The sequence below is a fragment of the Pneumocystis jirovecii genome (genome assembly GCF_001477535.1).
Source record: "Pneumocystis jirovecii RU7 chromosome Unknown supercont1.12, whole genome shotgun sequence".
NCBI classification, from domain to species: Eukaryota; Fungi; Ascomycota; class Pneumocystomycetes; order Pneumocystales; family Pneumocystaceae; genus Pneumocystis; species Pneumocystis jirovecii.
In genome coordinates this window covers 160,536-178,559 of record NW_017264786.1, presented here as the reverse complement: position 1 = coordinate 178,559, position 18,024 = coordinate 160,536, and the positions used below count along the sequence as shown (strand labels likewise).

General features: G+C 32.6%; 5 protein-coding genes across 5 annotated transcripts; 2 read left to right on the top strand and 3 right to left on the bottom strand.

Moving 5' to 3' along the window:
• Nucleotides 1-231: 231 nt before the first annotated feature.
• T551_02689 (uncharacterized protein) lies at nucleotides 232-6,385 on the bottom strand (the record flags this gene model as incomplete). Its single annotated transcript, XM_018374952.1, has 12 exons — nucleotides 232-342; nucleotides 387-605; nucleotides 647-850; nucleotides 896-1,028; nucleotides 1,071-2,170; nucleotides 2,213-2,353; nucleotides 2,397-5,416; nucleotides 5,463-5,598; nucleotides 5,653-5,911; nucleotides 5,954-6,020; nucleotides 6,068-6,163; nucleotides 6,256-6,385. 12 exons carry the CDS (start codon nucleotides 6,383-6,385, stop codon nucleotides 232-234), a joined length of 5,616 nt encoding a protein of 1,871 aa, XP_018228832.1.
• A 948-nt stretch (nucleotides 6,386-7,333) lies between these two features.
• T551_02688 (centrin) lies at nucleotides 7,334-8,046 on the top strand (the record flags this gene model as incomplete). Its single annotated transcript, XM_018374951.1, has 4 exons — nucleotides 7,334-7,498; nucleotides 7,537-7,651; nucleotides 7,700-7,891; nucleotides 7,937-8,046. 4 exons carry the CDS (start codon nucleotides 7,334-7,336, stop codon nucleotides 7,978-7,980), a joined length of 516 nt encoding a protein of 171 aa, XP_018228831.1. The 3' UTR covers nucleotides 7,981-8,046.
• An 863-nt stretch (nucleotides 8,047-8,909) lies between these two features.
• Nucleotides 8,910-10,645, top strand: T551_02687 (uncharacterized protein; the record flags this gene model as incomplete). Its single annotated transcript, XM_018374950.1, has 7 exons — nucleotides 8,910-8,941; nucleotides 8,998-9,191; nucleotides 9,239-9,436; nucleotides 9,483-9,872; nucleotides 9,915-10,033; nucleotides 10,081-10,112; nucleotides 10,579-10,645. 7 exons carry the CDS (start codon nucleotides 8,910-8,912, stop codon nucleotides 10,643-10,645), a joined length of 1,032 nt encoding a protein of 343 aa, XP_018228830.1.
• A 153-nt stretch (nucleotides 10,646-10,798) lies between these two features.
• On the bottom strand, nucleotides 10,799-13,594 carry T551_02686 (plasma membrane ATPase; the record flags this gene model as incomplete). Its single annotated transcript, XM_018374949.1, has 1 exon — nucleotides 10,799-13,594. One exon carries the CDS (start codon nucleotides 13,592-13,594, stop codon nucleotides 10,799-10,801), a length of 2,796 nt encoding a protein of 931 aa, XP_018228829.1.
• A 1,463-nt stretch (nucleotides 13,595-15,057) lies between these two features.
• Nucleotides 15,058-16,570, bottom strand: T551_02685 (uncharacterized protein; the record flags this gene model as incomplete). The annotated part of the gene is made up of 3 exons (XM_018374948.1): nucleotides 15,058-15,543; nucleotides 15,590-16,033; nucleotides 16,532-16,570. 3 exons carry the CDS (start codon nucleotides 16,568-16,570, stop codon nucleotides 15,058-15,060), a joined length of 969 nt encoding a protein of 322 aa, XP_018228828.1.
• Between the last annotated feature and the right edge of the window lie 1,454 nt (nucleotides 16,571-18,024).

Here is an 18,024-nt window from a genome sequence, read left to right as displayed (position 1 = left end):
AAACAATTTGTGTTATTGGTACGTTTTAGCGTTACGACGTGGACAAAATATTAAAGGTTTAAAAATATAGACAAAAGAAACTATGATGTCATCTTTCGGATATGCTATTGTAGACATATTAAAAACAACATTTTATTACTAAAGAATGAAATGCCTGGTTTTGTTTTTATACAATAAATAACTATATAAATCAAAATGATTCGGTATTTACCCATGCAGAATAAATGTATATTAAACAGTGGAGTTTATATATTTATAATATGTTAGTGATAACTGCTTCACCTTATTAAAATATTCATCCTCCGTTAAATTCATTTGTAAAACTCGAGTATGTTCATTTGTCTAAATATTTTTTAAAGAATGTTTTAGAATAAACCTATCATTACCACAATGTTGTTCGAAATTATAAAAGAAGAGAAAAAGCTTGACATAATTTTCATTGCCACAGATTGTTCAAAGAGCTTTGTATCCATTACAGGCAACGTTCGTAAAAGCCTCATAATAATATCTTTATGAGTTTGTGTTACTTCGGGATTTTGATCTTTAATGAGAGGTGATGTCAACTTCTCACTAAGTTTCACAAGTTCTATATAATCTAAATAAACCTAAAAAGATTAATTTAATTACCAAGGATTGAAAAAAATACTTGTCCGCCGGTTTTCCATGTAGAAACTGCATTTGTATTCTGAAAGCGTTTAAGGAAAGAATATAAAACATCGAGTTCAGAATATATTACTGCTTGAGGAGCTATAAATGCTAAAAGAGTTTTATGTGCTTCATTCCATAGATGAGCATCAAGAAGATATTCTTCTTCCGTTTGGTAATAATTCATATATCTAGAATAAAGAGCCTTAAATAATCAATATTTAGTAATAAAAATCTAAATATTACTTACACAAGCTTCTAAAATCCAAATTTTGGGGATTTTTAAGTCTTGTATTAAAAATATATCTAATTCTTTCTTCCTTTCATCATTGCAATATTCAGTTATGTTTCGTGCCAAAATATCACGAATTGACTTTTCTCTACTAGATAAAAGTTAAAAAAATAATTTAATATTAAAGTATTACATATGAGTATGCTGTAAATGTAGCAAAACGAAAACTGCCCAGTACCATAAACCATTTGATTCTAATTGTGACGCAAAATCTAAAGTTAGTTGATCGCCAAGAATACTGATTTTGCTATCTGTTAAATCCTTATTGTAAAAATTAGTACCATAATCTTGAAAATGACGAACGCCGTATGCACGTGATAAAATAATATATAATAGCCATGGGATTTCAAAATTAAAAGGACTATTTAAAGTAAGAGAATCGACAACGTTCTCCAAAGGATAATCTTCTTCAGTGAATAACAATAATAAATGATATAATACATCAAACTCTATATGCAAATTATCTGCACTTCCGGTATGAGGTATTTTTGGAGATGATATAGTAGAATCCTCACTAAAAGCTTTTTGAAAGCTTAAAACTGCTGTTTCTATCGGCATTTCATCTGTTAGTTCATACCACAACTTTAATCCGAATGCTCGTTTCCAATCCAATCCTTCAGATATATGTATAGTAGGCGCATATTCTTCCGAACCTTTAGATCCAGTGCCATACGATGTCTCTGTATTGCCGGACATTAACTCATACATTATACGATAATATTTACCAATAGAAGGAAGAGAATTTGACTCTCTCCAATCAGTAATTTGTTTTCGACAATCTTCTCGAATAAGTTCATCCCCACCAATAAGAGGAATAAGATTAGCAAGACAAAAATCTCTGTTTTTTAATGCTTCTATACAGCATTCTTCTATTTGATAACCTGTTAATAATAAAAACATTCTTGAAGATGAGTCAATTGTTTTATTAAGATCGTTTTCAACACTTGTAGTAACAATATTTTTTAACCAGTTTGAAAGATTCTCTTTTCTTTGCATTCTAAGGATTTGCATTCTTTGAAGTTCAGAGTGCAAGTTATGAGAATGAATAATAGGTTCGTCAAAAAGGATTTCACACAGTTGTAATACATTCGCTTCATAATCATTAAAAGAAGGTACGAATAATTTTGAAGTAAGTGTAGAACTAGGATTTGCTTCAGGACATCCGTATTTGTTTATTTGAATATTCGTATGTTCTAATTGCACTTTCAAAGCTGATTCGATATTATCCAAAGTCTATTTACTAATTAATGTAATCATTAGAATGATTATATTTACTGATTTTTGATTATCTATTTTCTTTAACAAAATTTTTGGTTGATTACTGTTCTTATTAAGAGGAATAATAAGAACATTATTTAATCCCCAATGTGTTTTTGCGGGAATTTCAATAACTGAGTTTGATTCCGGTATACAAGCCTAAATTTTTTTCAGAAAATTGTTTCTTATAAACTATATATACCGGTGAATAAGAATCTTGCTGCATATCATACAAATCTCTATCTAAATCTTGTAATTCATATTTTTTTATTATTTTGAAATTATCAAAAACAGTGTCAAACTGTAAGTCAGAAAAATTTTGATCATTTTTAACATAATTTTGAGGTGTATTTAGCAAATTAAACCTTTCGACTGAAAGATTTAAAAAATCTGGCCAAGTTTTAATGTTCCTTGAAAATAGAGATTTTGGTGATAACAATGAATTTTCATGAAACTCTTTATGCAAATCACTTTGTCTTTTAAAAGATACAGTTTTTACTTCTTTTAAGTCATCTTCGAAACATAATTCTAAGTCACTATTTTTATCATTAATACTATATGTATTGGATATATCATTTATATCGTTTATATCATTCACATCATTCATATTACTTGAATCATTTATATCGCTTATATTATTTATATCATTCATATCACTCATATCATTTATATCGTGTAAATTAACATAGGTGTCAGGGTCATCGAAAGATAAATAACCACCTGATTCTGTTTCTTCGCATATATCAGTTTCAATACTGTTATTTGATGTAAAGTTATTTGTAATTTCTGACGAATTTTCAGGCGTAAATGAGCCTGGGATTTTCGATGCTGGATAATGAAAATCAAATGAATTGTTTGCGCTAAGAAATTCTTCGCTTATGTCTGTGTTCTCCCCGAACGATGTATCATTAGATGACAATGCATAATTAGGCGTTAATTCTTTTTTCTTATACTCGACATAAACATGTTTAGTCGGCGGTTTCGATCCCTCTTTACGCAAAGATAATACTCTTGGAGGGAAAGGGATTTCCGTATATTGAGCTTTAATTTCTTGAGATTTTAATAATTCGTTTTGGTTTTCTTCGACTTTTTCATTATCAGAATCATCATCATCATCATCAAGCAATCCCCATCTGCTAAAATGATTTACTTTAAACACCCATGCACCTGTATCTGCGATATAGTCAATAAATTCCGTTTCTTTCATACGCTTAAGTCTATCTAGATGCTGCTGGAATCTTGGATGATTTGGATCTGTTATTGGTTCACGCTTTTCTTTGCTATACGGCCAGCAACGTTCAAGGGTTATTATTGCTGGAACATTAATTCCACATCCTAGTGGAGGTTTAAGAGATTCATCGGGATATACTGTACACACTTTCTCGTCAAAAATGATAATAGTCCCTGGAATATCCTCTAAGGCAGCAAAAGCTGTTAAATCAACCGGTGATTGAAAACTAATTTGGCCAAAACCCTTACGTCCAACTTTGAAATTCTTTACATGTTTTAATTCATCCGACGTATAATCTAGTAATTTTGATATTGAAGGGGATGTCCAGTAAGACATATTATTACTTTCCTTTTTATCATCTTCTGTTAAATCATATTGTAAAAGGTCCAAAGTGGTATCTGTTTTGGCATTATTTTGATGTTTAGTATTTATTAAGTTAGGCGATTCTTGGGCAAAATTATTCTCAGTTGCTGGATTTTCATGTTCCACTGAAGAGTGATCATGATTTTGTTTGTCATGATTTGTATCCTTCGGGAAATTCTTTTCGAAACTTCCAAGATCTGCACCACCTGTTAAGATATTTGTTTGTGATGGTTTACGATCGATTACAAGTTTTTTAATGTTAGATCTCGGGAAAAATGCATTAATGTTAAGCATAGTTTCATCGTTCAAATTATCAAACAAGTACAACGAATGGTTTGTTGCAGAAATAATTGTCGGTGAGTTAATACTTGAAGGACTTTTAAAATTTTGAAAATTTTTTGACGATGAGGACCCAGGAGTTAGTTTAAGATGTGGTAACATGGCCGGTTTTTTTTTATGCGAATTTGTTACAAGGGGTGTTGCAATAGGCCCAGGTGAATTTGTTGGAAAATTGATATTCGTACTTTGAAACAATGGGTTGTTTCCGAAAGGATTTTTATCAATAGACGCTTGTAAAAGAGACTGTTGTTGTTGACTATTTCCAAATAAGCTATTTTCTAACGGCTGGGTAGTATTTTTGATTAAAGATTGTCCCGCAATATTTCCAAAAAGGCCTCCAGTTGTATTGGTATTCGATTGTAAAGTAGAACTGTTTCCAAACAAGTTTGTAGAAGTATTTGTAGAAGATTTTGCCCCTAACAAATCTCCAGTGGATTGTTGATTAGTAAAAAAACCGGTACCGGTGTTGGAACCAGATGCTACATTTGACCCAAAAAGCCCAGTAGACGAACTGGTATTCAAATTGTTAGTCCCAAATAGACTAGTATTCGTTGTTGATTGCCCGAACCCTGTTGTATTTCCAAAACTAAAAGATGGTTTATTTTGCGTTTGTGTTTGATTGTTTTGCCCAAATAAATTAGATGAAAATGATAATGTAGGTTTGTTTTGCTGATTATCTTGCTGTCCAAAAGAAAAACCAATACTATTTGTAGCATTAGGAGTTGTGGTATTTGTAGTAGTATTGGGTGCTCCAAAGCCAAATGTAGTACTTTGGGTCTGTGGTTGACCAAACGGTGTTACGGACTGTTGTGTTTGATTCCCGAAAAGTGTTGTACTTGTATTCTCGCTGCCGGTTGTATTTGTATTTCCTCCAAAAGTAAAAGTAGTGTTTTGTGATGTTGATGTTTGGCCAAATGGTGATGGTGTAGATTGTTGCTGAGTAGAACCGAAAATGCTGGTTCCGGTATTAGTCGTACCAAAACCCGAACCGAACGTATTGGTTGAATTTTGGCCAAAGCCTATACCAGTTGTCCCGAAAGATGTTTTATTATCCTGATTTTGAGTATTACCAAAGCCTGTCCTAAAAAGATTCGTAGAAGATGATCCAAATGCCGATTGTGTCGAATTCACGGAATTCCCGAAAGAAAATGCTCCTGTTTGATTTTTATTTGCATCAAAGGTATTCGATGTCCCAAAACCAAAGGGCTTTTGTTGGTTTTGCTGTGATTGTCCAAACGGACTAACCGTGTTTTGCGTTCCCCCAAACATATTCATCCCAGAGGACGTCCCTATCCTTTATGAATAAAAAAAATCACTTTGATAAAACAAAAATACCGAAAGGCTGTGATGCAAACCCTTGATTTCCCGATCCAAAGATATTCCCTGTAGTCTGCCCCGAACCAAAGGATCCAAATAACCCCTGCTGCTGCCCATACCGTCTGTTTTGTGCATAATCTTGCAACCTTAGCTCCTATAGATACATTTATTGTCAATTTTTTAAAACTCTTCCACATGTCCCCCAAACCTCGAATGACGCTGCCTGATAGGCTGGCATGCACGTAATTGACTGAAAATGCTGCATCCCTCCCGTAGATGCTTCTTTTTCCTGTGTCACCTGGTACGGAGGATTACTGGTTCCTTGTGTAGGCATCCGAGAATTCAGCATTCCACCAAACGTATTTGTTCCATAGGAACTCCCAAAAACAGATGTCGTATTTGTATTCCCAAAGGTCGTAGGCGTGCTGCTTTGCCCAAAAATCCCGCCTCTAGACGGTGTACTTAGACTACCCAACATTAAGTGCCTTCTTTACACGCCAAATGCATACTTTTGTGCTGAAAACGCATTTGTCGTCTGAGACCCAAATCCTGAAGTATCTTTATTCCCTCCAAAGCCTGTGTACATCGCAATTAGCCGTGTTAAACGTATATTTTTATCCTACTAAATCCCGGTGTAGATGTTTGCTGTGTTCCTTGCCCGAATACTGAATTTCCACTCCCAAAACTGCTTGTCTGCCCAAATCCTTCCCTTTGATTAGCTTTTTTTCTTCAAAAACACGCATATATGCATGTCAATACGCCAAAAAAATATCTTTTAGCCTGTCCCCCGCATATATGCTCTCCTACTCACCAGATCCCCCCAAAACTCCTGTGTTTGCTCCAAACAGCCCTCCTGTTCCCGTTGATCCCTGTTGTGGTGTCTGTGCTCCCAAATTCTGCTGTCCAAATCGCCCAAACGTGTTTGTATTTTGACCAAACATGTTTTTGAAGCCACGTTTTGCTGCAAATTTTGTGTTTAAAGCTTATGCTTTCTTCAATTCTGTGTTTTGCAGCGAATATATTTCGTATTTTTTGGTTTTTTGTCTCTTTTTTTATTCTTTTTTCTTCTTTTATTTCTGTTTCTCCATTGTCGCTGTTTAATTTTGCTCTCCCTAGCCCTAACCCTATATGAATTAGGGTTAAACTGTGTTTAGCCCTAATCGGGGTTATTGTATTTGCATATATATTCATATTGTATATATTCATATTGTATATATTGTATATATTATATATACTGTATATTGTATATTTATACTGTACACAGTACACTGTATATATTGGCTGGCTGTATGGCGACAGTGTTAAACTGGCACTTGCAAACGTGCAAGTCTGTCTAGTACAATTTGATAGACGCTGCGTTTGCTAGGCAGTCTGCTGATACGATGCGCTGTGTTTCCATGGAAACACACTATGTCTATCCAAAGCAACCGCTGTTCAAGGTGGTTCTGCAGTGTTTCTGCTGAATCGCTGTGTATCTATATGTTTCCTGCTTTTTTGGAGTATTCAGTATGTATTTGTGCCGCTGCACCTGGGTTGCATGTATTTACTTGAAATCTCGAGGGCTTAGAGGGGCAGGACCGATAAGTATTTGCTGTATTTTTACAGCAGACAATGTTCTGATGTGTATTTGTATTTATTAGCAGCAGTTTGGCTCTATCAAATAAGAATTTTATGTTATTAAGATTTGCCGAAAGATTGGCTGTGGAAATAAGGTGGCAAAGAGGTCGTACGGGAGATTTCAACGTAGAGATTTTAACGTCAAAAAAAAAGAACGAGAGAACAGTGCAGGAAAAATAGGGGATTTAGTGGTGTTTTTGAAGGAGAAAAAGGGATAAAAAGGCGTCTTAAGGAGTATTTCTGTGTATTTAATTGAAAAATCTGCATGAGAGATGTTTTCAGCGAAACAGCGGCGGCGATTGCACGGTGATTCGCCGACTGTACGAGGATCTCAGATGCGGACAGAAATTACGGAAGAACAACGGCATGAGATCAAAGAAGCGTTTGAACTGTTTGATTCAGACAAGGATGGAGTCATTGATTACCATGGATTGAAGGTAGGAGTGTTTTTGGAGGGAATTTCTAATGGGAATAGATTGCAATGCGTGCTCTTGGATTTGAGGCGGAGAAGGGAGAAGTATTGGATATTTTGAGGGAAAACGGGAAGAATGGGCGTGGAGTGATTGTGTATGAGGATTTTGCGCGTGTGAGTAGGGAGTCCGGTGTATACTTGATGACTGGTGACGATATGTGTGTAGTGGCGGAGAAGATTCTTGAGCGGGATCCACTTGACGAAATCAAGCGTGCATATGCCTTGTTTGCTGATGAACAGACGGGGAAAATCAATATCCGTAACCTCCGTCGCATTGCAAAAGAATTGGGTGAGAATATTGATGATCAGGAGCTGATAGCAATGATTGATGAGTTTGATCTTGATCAGGACGGTGAAAGTGGGTTTATTTTTCTTTTTGTGGCAGAACTAACGCTTCAAGCAGTTAATGAGCAGGAATTTATTAATATCATGGTGGACGAAGTCTAGAAGATGATGATGGTTTGTTTTTTACGGCTAAAAGTGTTCCAGAGGATATCTTAGGGGCATAAGACTTGACTTTTTTTAAAAAAATAAGTTAAGAAAATGTATACCTTTTGGATAAAATGTATTTTTGTATATACAATTTGTTTAGATGATTTTGATTCACATGTTAAATGTATATTTTGAAAGAAATATTATTGTTTTAGATGTTTTGGCTGGTTTTTTATTCATTATGTTATTATTTGCAGTGATTTAATCAATTATATTTTTCGTATTTTTGAGTCTTGTAAAAAGTAAAATCGATCTTTTTAATAACTTTAAAAGTTGAATTTTTTACTATATTTCGTCATTGTTACTTTAAAAACAAGTTAAACCAATATAAACAAAATGGAGTTTTTTTAATTTTATTAAATCTTATTATTTTCATTATCCACTTGATCTTATCATTAATAAAATATAAAAGTTTTTGTTTCCAGAGAACTTTATTATTTTTAATCTAAAAATATATTCAAAAAAATACGTATTAGATAATATTGCATAGATCATCGTTTTATTTTCTTATTTTTTACATTAATCATGTTAATCCGTCCTTTGCTTTTATCTTATTCCACATGACTCTATATAAAATATAGATAATATTCATTGAAAACTAAATAATATACTAAAATATAAAAAATAATCAAAATATCTATAATTTGTAGAAATGAAACATTTATATTTTCTTTAAATATATAATTAATATCTACCAAATTCAAAAAATGCAAAAAATATGAAAAAAAAATTAAAAAAAAACTTTCTTATTTTCCATATATCTATATTGTATTTCACCTGTTTTTATCTCTTCTAACAGTTTTTAGACGTCTCGAAATTTCGAAATAGATTTTTTCCGGAGATTTATCAGAGATCTTTAACTACAAAAAAATCAAAAATTTAAGATGTCTGCAACATCTCGTAATCCTGGAAATTGGTGAATGTTTTTTGGTTATTTTTATTAAAATTACTGATTATTTTATATTTTTATAGGCACTGGACGAGTAAAGATTGTCGTCCATGGACAAAATCATATTTTGCAAAAGAATTGATTGTTTCAGCGGAAAAAAACGGTATTTTTGCATCAATTACAAAGTTAACGGATTGTACTGGCGATGTAGATGTTTCTATGAGGAAAGGAAAGATTATTACTATTTATGATTTGAAAATTGTTCTTGAATTTAATGGTTTTATGGATTTTTCTATGTAAATTGTGGTATCTTATATTTATCAGGGAGATTAGTAGATGGCACAGATGTTTCTGGATCTATAACGATCCCAGAAGTTGCTTATGATACTGATCAATATGTGTTTGAAATAGAGGTGTTTTCTGAAACAAAAGAAAATCAAATTATCAAAGAATTTATCAAATCTGAGCTTGTTCCGCAGATCGAAGAGCGGTTGTCACTTCTTGGGGAAGTTCTTATAGAAAGTATATATTGTATTTGTTTTTGTATTGCTTTTTAATAACAAATCAGCTCATGGGAAAGATGTTCTTTTATCTGTCGACAAAGGTGTTACACCAAAGCCATCTGAGCCCATTGTAGATCATAGTGTTTCTAGGAATGGTGTAAATACTACTAAAGCTGTTTATGGGACTGAATCGGCTTCAAGAATAGGAAATCATTCAATTATCAATACTGTATTGATCTCTGATAATATTGATTTTCAAGCTCCTGTTTCTGAGCTGTATAATACTTTTATAGATTTTTCTCGTGTAAAAACATGGACACGTTCGTCACCACATATTGATCCTAAAGTTGGAGGTAAATTTTCTCTTTTTGGAGGAAATGTTCAAGGTGAATTTTTAAAATTGATTGAACCAAAAGAAATCACTCAGTTATGGAGATTGGGAACTTGGCCAGAAGGTGAGGTTTTTCATATTAGTTTAGAATAAAGCTAATTAATAGGTCATTACGCTAAACTAATTTTAATATTTGATCAGGGAATGACTGGAACTACATTAAGGATGAAAATGGAAGGTGTTCCTGTTGATCAAGAAGATGTTGTCAAATCTAATTTTGAAGAGGTTATTTTATTTATTTTATTTTATTTTTTTTCTGAAAAACAATATAGTATTATGTTAAACCCATTAAAACTGCATTTGGGTATGTAAATTATGAATATACGACCAGACAAAAATAGTCGTAGTTTTATATTTAAATATAATTTTAATAATTTTTAAATATTCTAATTAATTTTAGATATGGCTCAGTGTTATAAAGATATTTTTCTTTATATATAGATTCTGTAAAATAGAAATATTCAATATGTTAATGATTTTAAAATTTATAATTCATATTTTTGTTAGTTATATTGTAGTTTCTATGCTTGATTGTTATTTTTGACAATTATATTAAAGTTAGATTAAAATACAATATAATTATTATTTTTTGTTTTTGAAATTGATATTTATTAAAATTTCAAGTAAAAAGTCATCATCATATATTATTAATATTAAAGGTAATCTCAACTTATTTTTTAAGTCGATTATAATATATAATTAGTGAGATTCATTATTATACTAACTTGACTAAAATATGTAAAAAAATTGAAGTTACTAAATATTTGAAGAAATACACTTCATGATAAAGGTTTGGAACTTGTTTATCCAGTAAAAATATATGATACAAAGTATTAAATTTAAAAAAAAAAAAAAAAACATTAAAAATTTAAACAAAGAGAATATAATGATGAATTCTAGACATTACTTATTTTTTATGCAGATATATATTATCCTATACTTTAAAAGCAAATAATAGGATAAATCCTTAAAATTACATATAATTATTTACTATTCGCCTTTTTCATGCTTTGTTGACATTCTTTGTAAAGCAACAACAAAATCTTCTAAAGAGCGTTGCTTTGTGTTCTTTTTAACACTTTTTCCGTGCATAATATTGTCAAATGCTACAGAATCAGAAAGTAAATAATAGATACCAGCCATAATACAGAATACTCCAAATGAAAAAAGCCAAACACGAACAACAGTAATTACAGAAGTAGGCTCAAGACCATGTTCTTTAGTTCCAGTAAACCAGCCAAAGATACAAAATAATGTAGCAATGACGTCAACAAGAAATACTGCACCGAATAATTGCCATGACGGTAATGATGACCAAAATGGACCATTAGCACGTGTAATAAAAATAAGCCAATTTTCAGTGAGCGAAATTTCAAGAAACATAACAGAGTCTATGTTGCCATACTTTTGAACAATACCATAAGCATTGTCATTAACGTATATCGTAGTTACGGCAATCCATGATCCAATAGCTAAAGCAACACCAAGAAGAAGTGAAAGACCCCAAAGCTTAGGCAAATTCCATTTAGTAGGGAATAATGAGTATGGTGCATTATCATATGCAATAGCCAAGGTAGCAATATCAGCAAAAATAGCAATAAAGACAACCAGTTCTAGAATCATAAGATGGTTAAAAATAACAATCCATAGACCCAAGAAAATTTCCAGATGAAGAGATAAAGCAATACGGTAAACAACATATGCGTACATTCGATGGAAAATCTGTCTAGACGTCTTCAATGCATCGATAATTGCAGAAAGACCAGGAGCCAAAAAGACAATATCAGCAGCAGAACGTGCTGCATCAGAAGCTCCTTGAACAGCAATACCAGTATCTGCCTTTTTAAGAGAAGGTGCATCATTAACGCCGTCACCGGTCATAGCAACAAGATATCCACGTTGTTGCAAGATTTCAACAACATTGTATTTATGTTGTGGAAATACTTCAGCAAAACCATCCGCTGCTTCAACAAAATCATATACTTCAGACCCAGGCATATCGCCTCCACCGCCAAGACCAAGGCGTTCAGCATTATAAACATTAGTACCCATGCCAAGTTGACGAGCAGTTTCTTTTGCAATGCCAACAGCGTCTCCTGTTAACATTTTGATACGAAGACCAAGACGAATGGCTTCACTGATAGTACGTGCAGTATCACAACGCGGTGGATCAGAACAAGGCATAATACCCAAAATTTCCCAATTAGAATTACCAATTCTACGAGCAATACCAAGAGATCTATACCCACGAGATGCAAACTCAGCAACTTTATCCTTATAAGCATTTTGAATATCTTCGGAAACAGGATGATCATCTTCAACAGTCCTAAGAACAAAAAGAGGTGCACCTTTTACACATACAATTTTTTCACCAGAAGGTGATTCGACAATAGCAGTAACCTTTTTGCTAACAGGATCAAAAGGATAGAATTTAATAACACGATATTTAGAAAGTGCTGATCTTGCAGCGGGATAATTCCGAAGTGCTTTAAGGAAAGCTTTATCGATAGCATCAAGACCCTTCTTTTTACGCGAAGCTGCTAGGCAAGCAGTTAGCATAAGCTCATCACAAGAAATTCCATCGACAGTATATGGTTCTGCAAGAGAAAGGTTATTTTTTGTTAAAGTACCCGTTTTATCAGAGCATAGAATTTCGACACCAGCAAGAGACTCTATAGCAGAAAGTCTTTGGACAATAGCCTTCTTTTTTGCAAGATATGCAGCACCAACAGCCATAGTAGTAGTAACAACAGCGGGAAGACCAACCGGCACACCAATTATAGTAATAGCCAAAGTAAATTTTAAAATTGTAATAGTATTTGTCGACCGATAGAAAGCTGATATATAAACAACAAGGAGGGTAAAAACAACCAGCACGAGAAGAATAGTACCGATACGATTAAGAACATCTGTAAAATGACCTGTTCCACACGATGCTTTATTAACAAGAGAAGCTGCATGTCCCACAAACGTTGCATCACCTGTAGCAGTAACAATCATAAATGTTTCACCACGTTTAACCGTAGATGATGAATAAATACTATCACCCTTACGTTTTTCTACCGCCAAAGACTCGCCTGTTATAGCAGACTGGTCGACTTGAAGATATGCCTCTTCTGTAACAATACGGCCATCTGCTGGAACGATAGACCCTTCTTCGAGCTGCAGAATATCCCCAGGGACAACTTCAGAAGCTTCAATGTCAACAAGTCGTCCATCCCGGAGAACAGTTGCTTTCAAAGCAAGGGTTTTCTTAAGTTCATCAACAATTGACCCTGCTTGAAATTCCTGAACGAATCCAACAATAGCGTTTAAAAGAAGCAATGCACATATCACACCAAAATCTACCCAATCCTGAAGACCTGCTGCAAGAATAGCTGCTGCTTCCATCACAAACTGAACGGGTCCAACAAAATACATCAAAAATTTAACAACCATGTTTTCTTTTTCTTCCTTCATCTTGTTGTGCCCATATTTCTTTCTTCTATTAATTACTTCTTGGCTTGTTAAGCCAATCCGTGTATCTGTTGCTAATAGCTCTTCGGGAACCGCTCGATGCGATTGAGGACATGTATCTTCCATATTATCTTCCTGGTCACCATCTTGAGAATCAAGCTCATCAATTAATGCATTAATATCTTCATCTTCTTCATCTTCTTCTAATGAACATACTCCTTCTGTTCCTTTTTCCAGATCTTTCAACGGCTTGTCTAATTCTTCAAAGCTGCTAACATAATTATAATACACCGTGTCTTTTCTAACAACATATTCTGTCTTTTCATCCATTTTCTTTTTCTGTTCTACAATATCTTAATAAACTCAATGTTTGTTTATAACTCTGTTTACTTAATAATCCGTTTTTTTTCGTTTTTTTTTTACCTTTCAGATAATATATAAGATAACAAAGATTCTTGCTCTAATAAAGAGCTTATTCTTCTGTTTCTTTCTCCAAAACACTACAAAAAACTCTCTCTTTTGTCTTTTTTCTTATCATTCAATGCTTATGTATTCATCGATACCGATTACCTTTTCTCTCCAATCCTCTACCCAATTCTTTGAATTAGGGTTAGGTATAATAGAGTTAGGTATACAATATTACCTAAATTTAGTGGTATTTACAGGTTTAAAAGATGTATTTAAGTAAAAAATGAATATTTTGGAAAATAAATATGTTTGATATTGATTATGTATTTTTGAAGTTTCTGAAATTTCAGAAAAAAAAATATTTTGAAAGTAATAAATAAAAATGAATAAAGAATTATAAGATTAAAATTAATGTTTAAGCCGGTAGTGTAGGGAAGACGGGTGTTGTATTTTATTAGCAAGCGTTTTAAAATAAATGGTTTGACTAAGGAATAAATAAAGAAATACAAGAATTAGTTTAAGCACGGTAGTGTAGTTAAGTAGATAATATATGTTTGTAAAGGTGTAGAAATAATATAAAATTTGAAACGGGTTTAAATATAAAATCGATAGAAGATATATTTTATTGATAAAAATAGTAAAAGAGGTGAAATAGAATACTTTAAAATGAAGTGTTTTTTAATATAGAGCAATGTTTAAGATAAAATATTTTCAAGCTTTTAGATAGATTATATGGATCATGGGATGGTGTTGGTTATATTAAAAGTGTATTAAGTAATATTATTGTATACGTTTTGAAATTATTGTATAAAGGAATTTGGAAATTGTAAAAAATAATTTTAAAAAGATAAATAAAAAATAATGCTAATTTTTGAGCTAAAAATTTTCAAAATAAAAGTTAAGGTTAATTGAAAATTTTCAATGAAAATTTTCATAAGGAATTAAGCTAAAAATTTAGTGAGATCTAAAATGACTTTTCTGTAGATGTAGATTGACGTAGATAAGATTACGAAACAGCATACTTCAAGAATGTATTAAAAATTTATTTTAGAAATTATTTTAACAATAACTTTAATTTTTTTAATTCTAAGAAAATTTTTTAAACCATTTAAAAAAAACCAAAGAATTTTTTAATACCGTACAACTAATAAACATCAATTAAAATATAATGAATAGATAAATGTATACATATATAATTCATAACATCTTCAAGTTAATATAAAAAACTACCGTTAACCAAAATCAATCTCCAAAATAAAAACATCAAGTTTGTATATCATAAGTTATTCCAAATCGTTAAATATTTCAATGATAAAAATATAAAAACCAAGAAAATAAATTTCTTTCATAAAATTTTTATAATATATAGTCCATATTTTCTTATATCACAAATAATACGTAGGTGATGACAACATATAACTTTTGTAAGGATTAAAGTCCTGCTCCTTTAAATATTGATAATAAAGCTGTCTTCTGGAGTTTTTCAAAGAGGTCTGCATATTGGAGACAGATGCAAAAGACTCGTCTGGACTTTCTGCTAAACTGGAAACAGTGGATGATGATGAAAGAGATGGCATCATAGCAGGAGAGCTCATTAATGATAACCTTTTAGTCCATATTGGTGATTTCGGTGGAGTACAACCCGTAGAAGAATACATAAAGTAAGGTAAAGGTGATGACATATATTGTTCCGACCGAGTCGTTTGCCAGGCCATTATTGTATGCTTTATAGGCGTTAAAAAAGGCGCCAAAACCTTATATAGGTCTTGTATAGTAATCGAAAGATCCCAATCCAAAAGCGTCAAAAGCTGTTTCTCCATAAGGTTCACTTCCGTTAATGAAAAAAGGTTATTTGTATATTTTGCCCAGTGCTAATTCATATAAATACATATATACCCTCCATTTTTCTACACATACCTTATTTTTTGGTGATGAATCATTCAAATATTTTGCAGCCAAAATAAGTGATGCAAGGAAAATACGATGACATGTACATATCATCCCTTTTGCCACCCGTGGAAGCTTACACCGTAATCTTTCAAGATATACAAGAACCGACATCAATGTTGGCACCTGTACATTTGACTGCTCACAAAGATTCGATATAAAGTGTTCTAGAGTCGGAAAATTCTTATATCCCATATTTCCATTATACCTTCCCCCTATTCTTCTATCTATTGCCGATACACACTGTAGCACTTTGCTTGCTTTTTCTGCCAAATATACAATCATCTCCCATTTAACTGGCTGCTTAATAAACTCTCCCAGTGCTTGTCTGTCAAGCATCTTTTCCCCAATATTTTCTAATACTTCTTGGTATTTCTCTATTTTTTGATACTCTACTGTATTTTTTGATATTTTCTAGTACCTTTCAATATCCTTATGTACCTTAGAATGTTTTACAAACTATATATCTTCTCAATTATACAATATATATCCTCAATCACCTCCAAATAAAATTTTTTCAGTCTTTAATAAATTTTCTTATATTTTCCTTATTTATGGACCAAATTCTATCAAAATTGATTCCACTATTCACTCCAATATATAATTATCTTGTCAAATATCAATTTCCTTGTCACAAATAATAATCTTTGTCCTTTCTACTGCAACCACTATGTTTTTTACTATATTTCTGACAAATCCTTCTATTCTCCCAATATTATTCCTAATATTTTACCGATACTATGTCGATACAATATTTCTACTGATGCTTTATTCAACTCCAAGATAAAAGGAGACACTTTCTCTCTAATATATCCCTAATAATTGCTCTCAAAGCTCTCTTGAAAAAAATAACAATGTCTTGTTTTTCCACTCCTCTGTGCCCACTTATAACTTACTTTTACCCGTTTTTACTCTGATCCTTGGCCCTTGTTCATTAGCAAGCTTCTTCATATTCTAGCGCGCTCTGTCACGATTATGACACGCGTCATAATCGTGCCTTTGAGGCGATTCATCAAGGAAAAATGTATTTTAAATGCATTTTAAGCTTAGTTTGATGTCTAACCAAAAGACTAAAGTCAAACAAGCACTGAACTTGGCCTAAACTTGCACTTGACCGCCTCTTAGGCTTGATGCCTATCCTGCAGAATGCAATATACAAAAAATATGTAAGGAGGAGCACCATGTCTCAGGGATTAACTTAATAAGGAGAGACTATGTGGGTATTAGGGTTAATTCGTGTTAAAAACGATTTAAAGCCTACTAAAAAAGGCTAAAATACGTTTAATTATAACTGATTCAGTGTTAACCTGCAGCCTCTCAGAAGATACAAGAAATGCTCCTGTCGTGCAGGAAAAGCGCCTAATCAAAGCTAGATTAGTGGTAAATTGGAGAAACAGGCTTTTGAGAGGCGATGCTGGGTAAATGAGGGAGCTCAAGGCGACTTGAGTTACAGTACACTTTTAGTGCTACTGTTGCTGCATGGGTGTTTAGATAAGAATTTAATAGGGTTTTGCAGTAAAACATGGGTAAGTTGTGTATTTTTTATATTTTGTATATTTTTGCAGGGGTTAATGTCCGTTGTGTGTGCGTTTACGGGGTACTTTGATCTCCGCGAGCACAGTGCACAGTAAAGGCGTTGCGAAGACTATGCACGTCATGGGATAACTGGAGAAAGAAAGCAATAAATAAGCAGTATAAATGAACAGTAGAAGGTGAAGGAATGAAGGTAGTGAGAGGAGAAGAGGTGTTTGTGTATTGTTGTGTAGTGTAATGTAGTGCAGTGTAAGGTGTGTATTAGTGTTTAGTAGTGCGTAGTAGTACGCAATAGTATGTAATAGTATGTAATAGTATATATTATGTAGTATTATATGTATTATTATGTTGTTGCTATATATTGTATAGTGTTAGTATATAGAGGCGTCGACTAACGAGTAATGAGATAATATAGGCAGTATAAGTATAATAGGATGCAAACTGTATAGATGATATAGATGATGTAGATGATGTAGATAGTATAGAATGATTCAGGGTAGTATAGAATATCAGAATAAAACCAAGTTAGTTGTAGGATGGTGTCAGTATGCACATAATGGGTGTATATAGAGCAAATGAAAAATATATAAACACATATTAGTATTTAAGATAGCTTAATATGCAAAAATAGAATGAGATAACGAGGTTATTTGGTGTTAAATGTTTGTATCAAAGGGGTATATTAAAAGGGAGTGTTGGGCTGTAGAGTATCGTAATGGAACTTAGTGTAAGAGTGAAGGAATAGGTGAAAATGGGATGTTAGGAGCAGGATTTGAAGGGAGAATATGGCATTATTAGTATAGAAAGCACTGTATTAATAAATATAGAAAATACTGTATTATTAGTATAGAAAATAAAACATATAGTGGGAC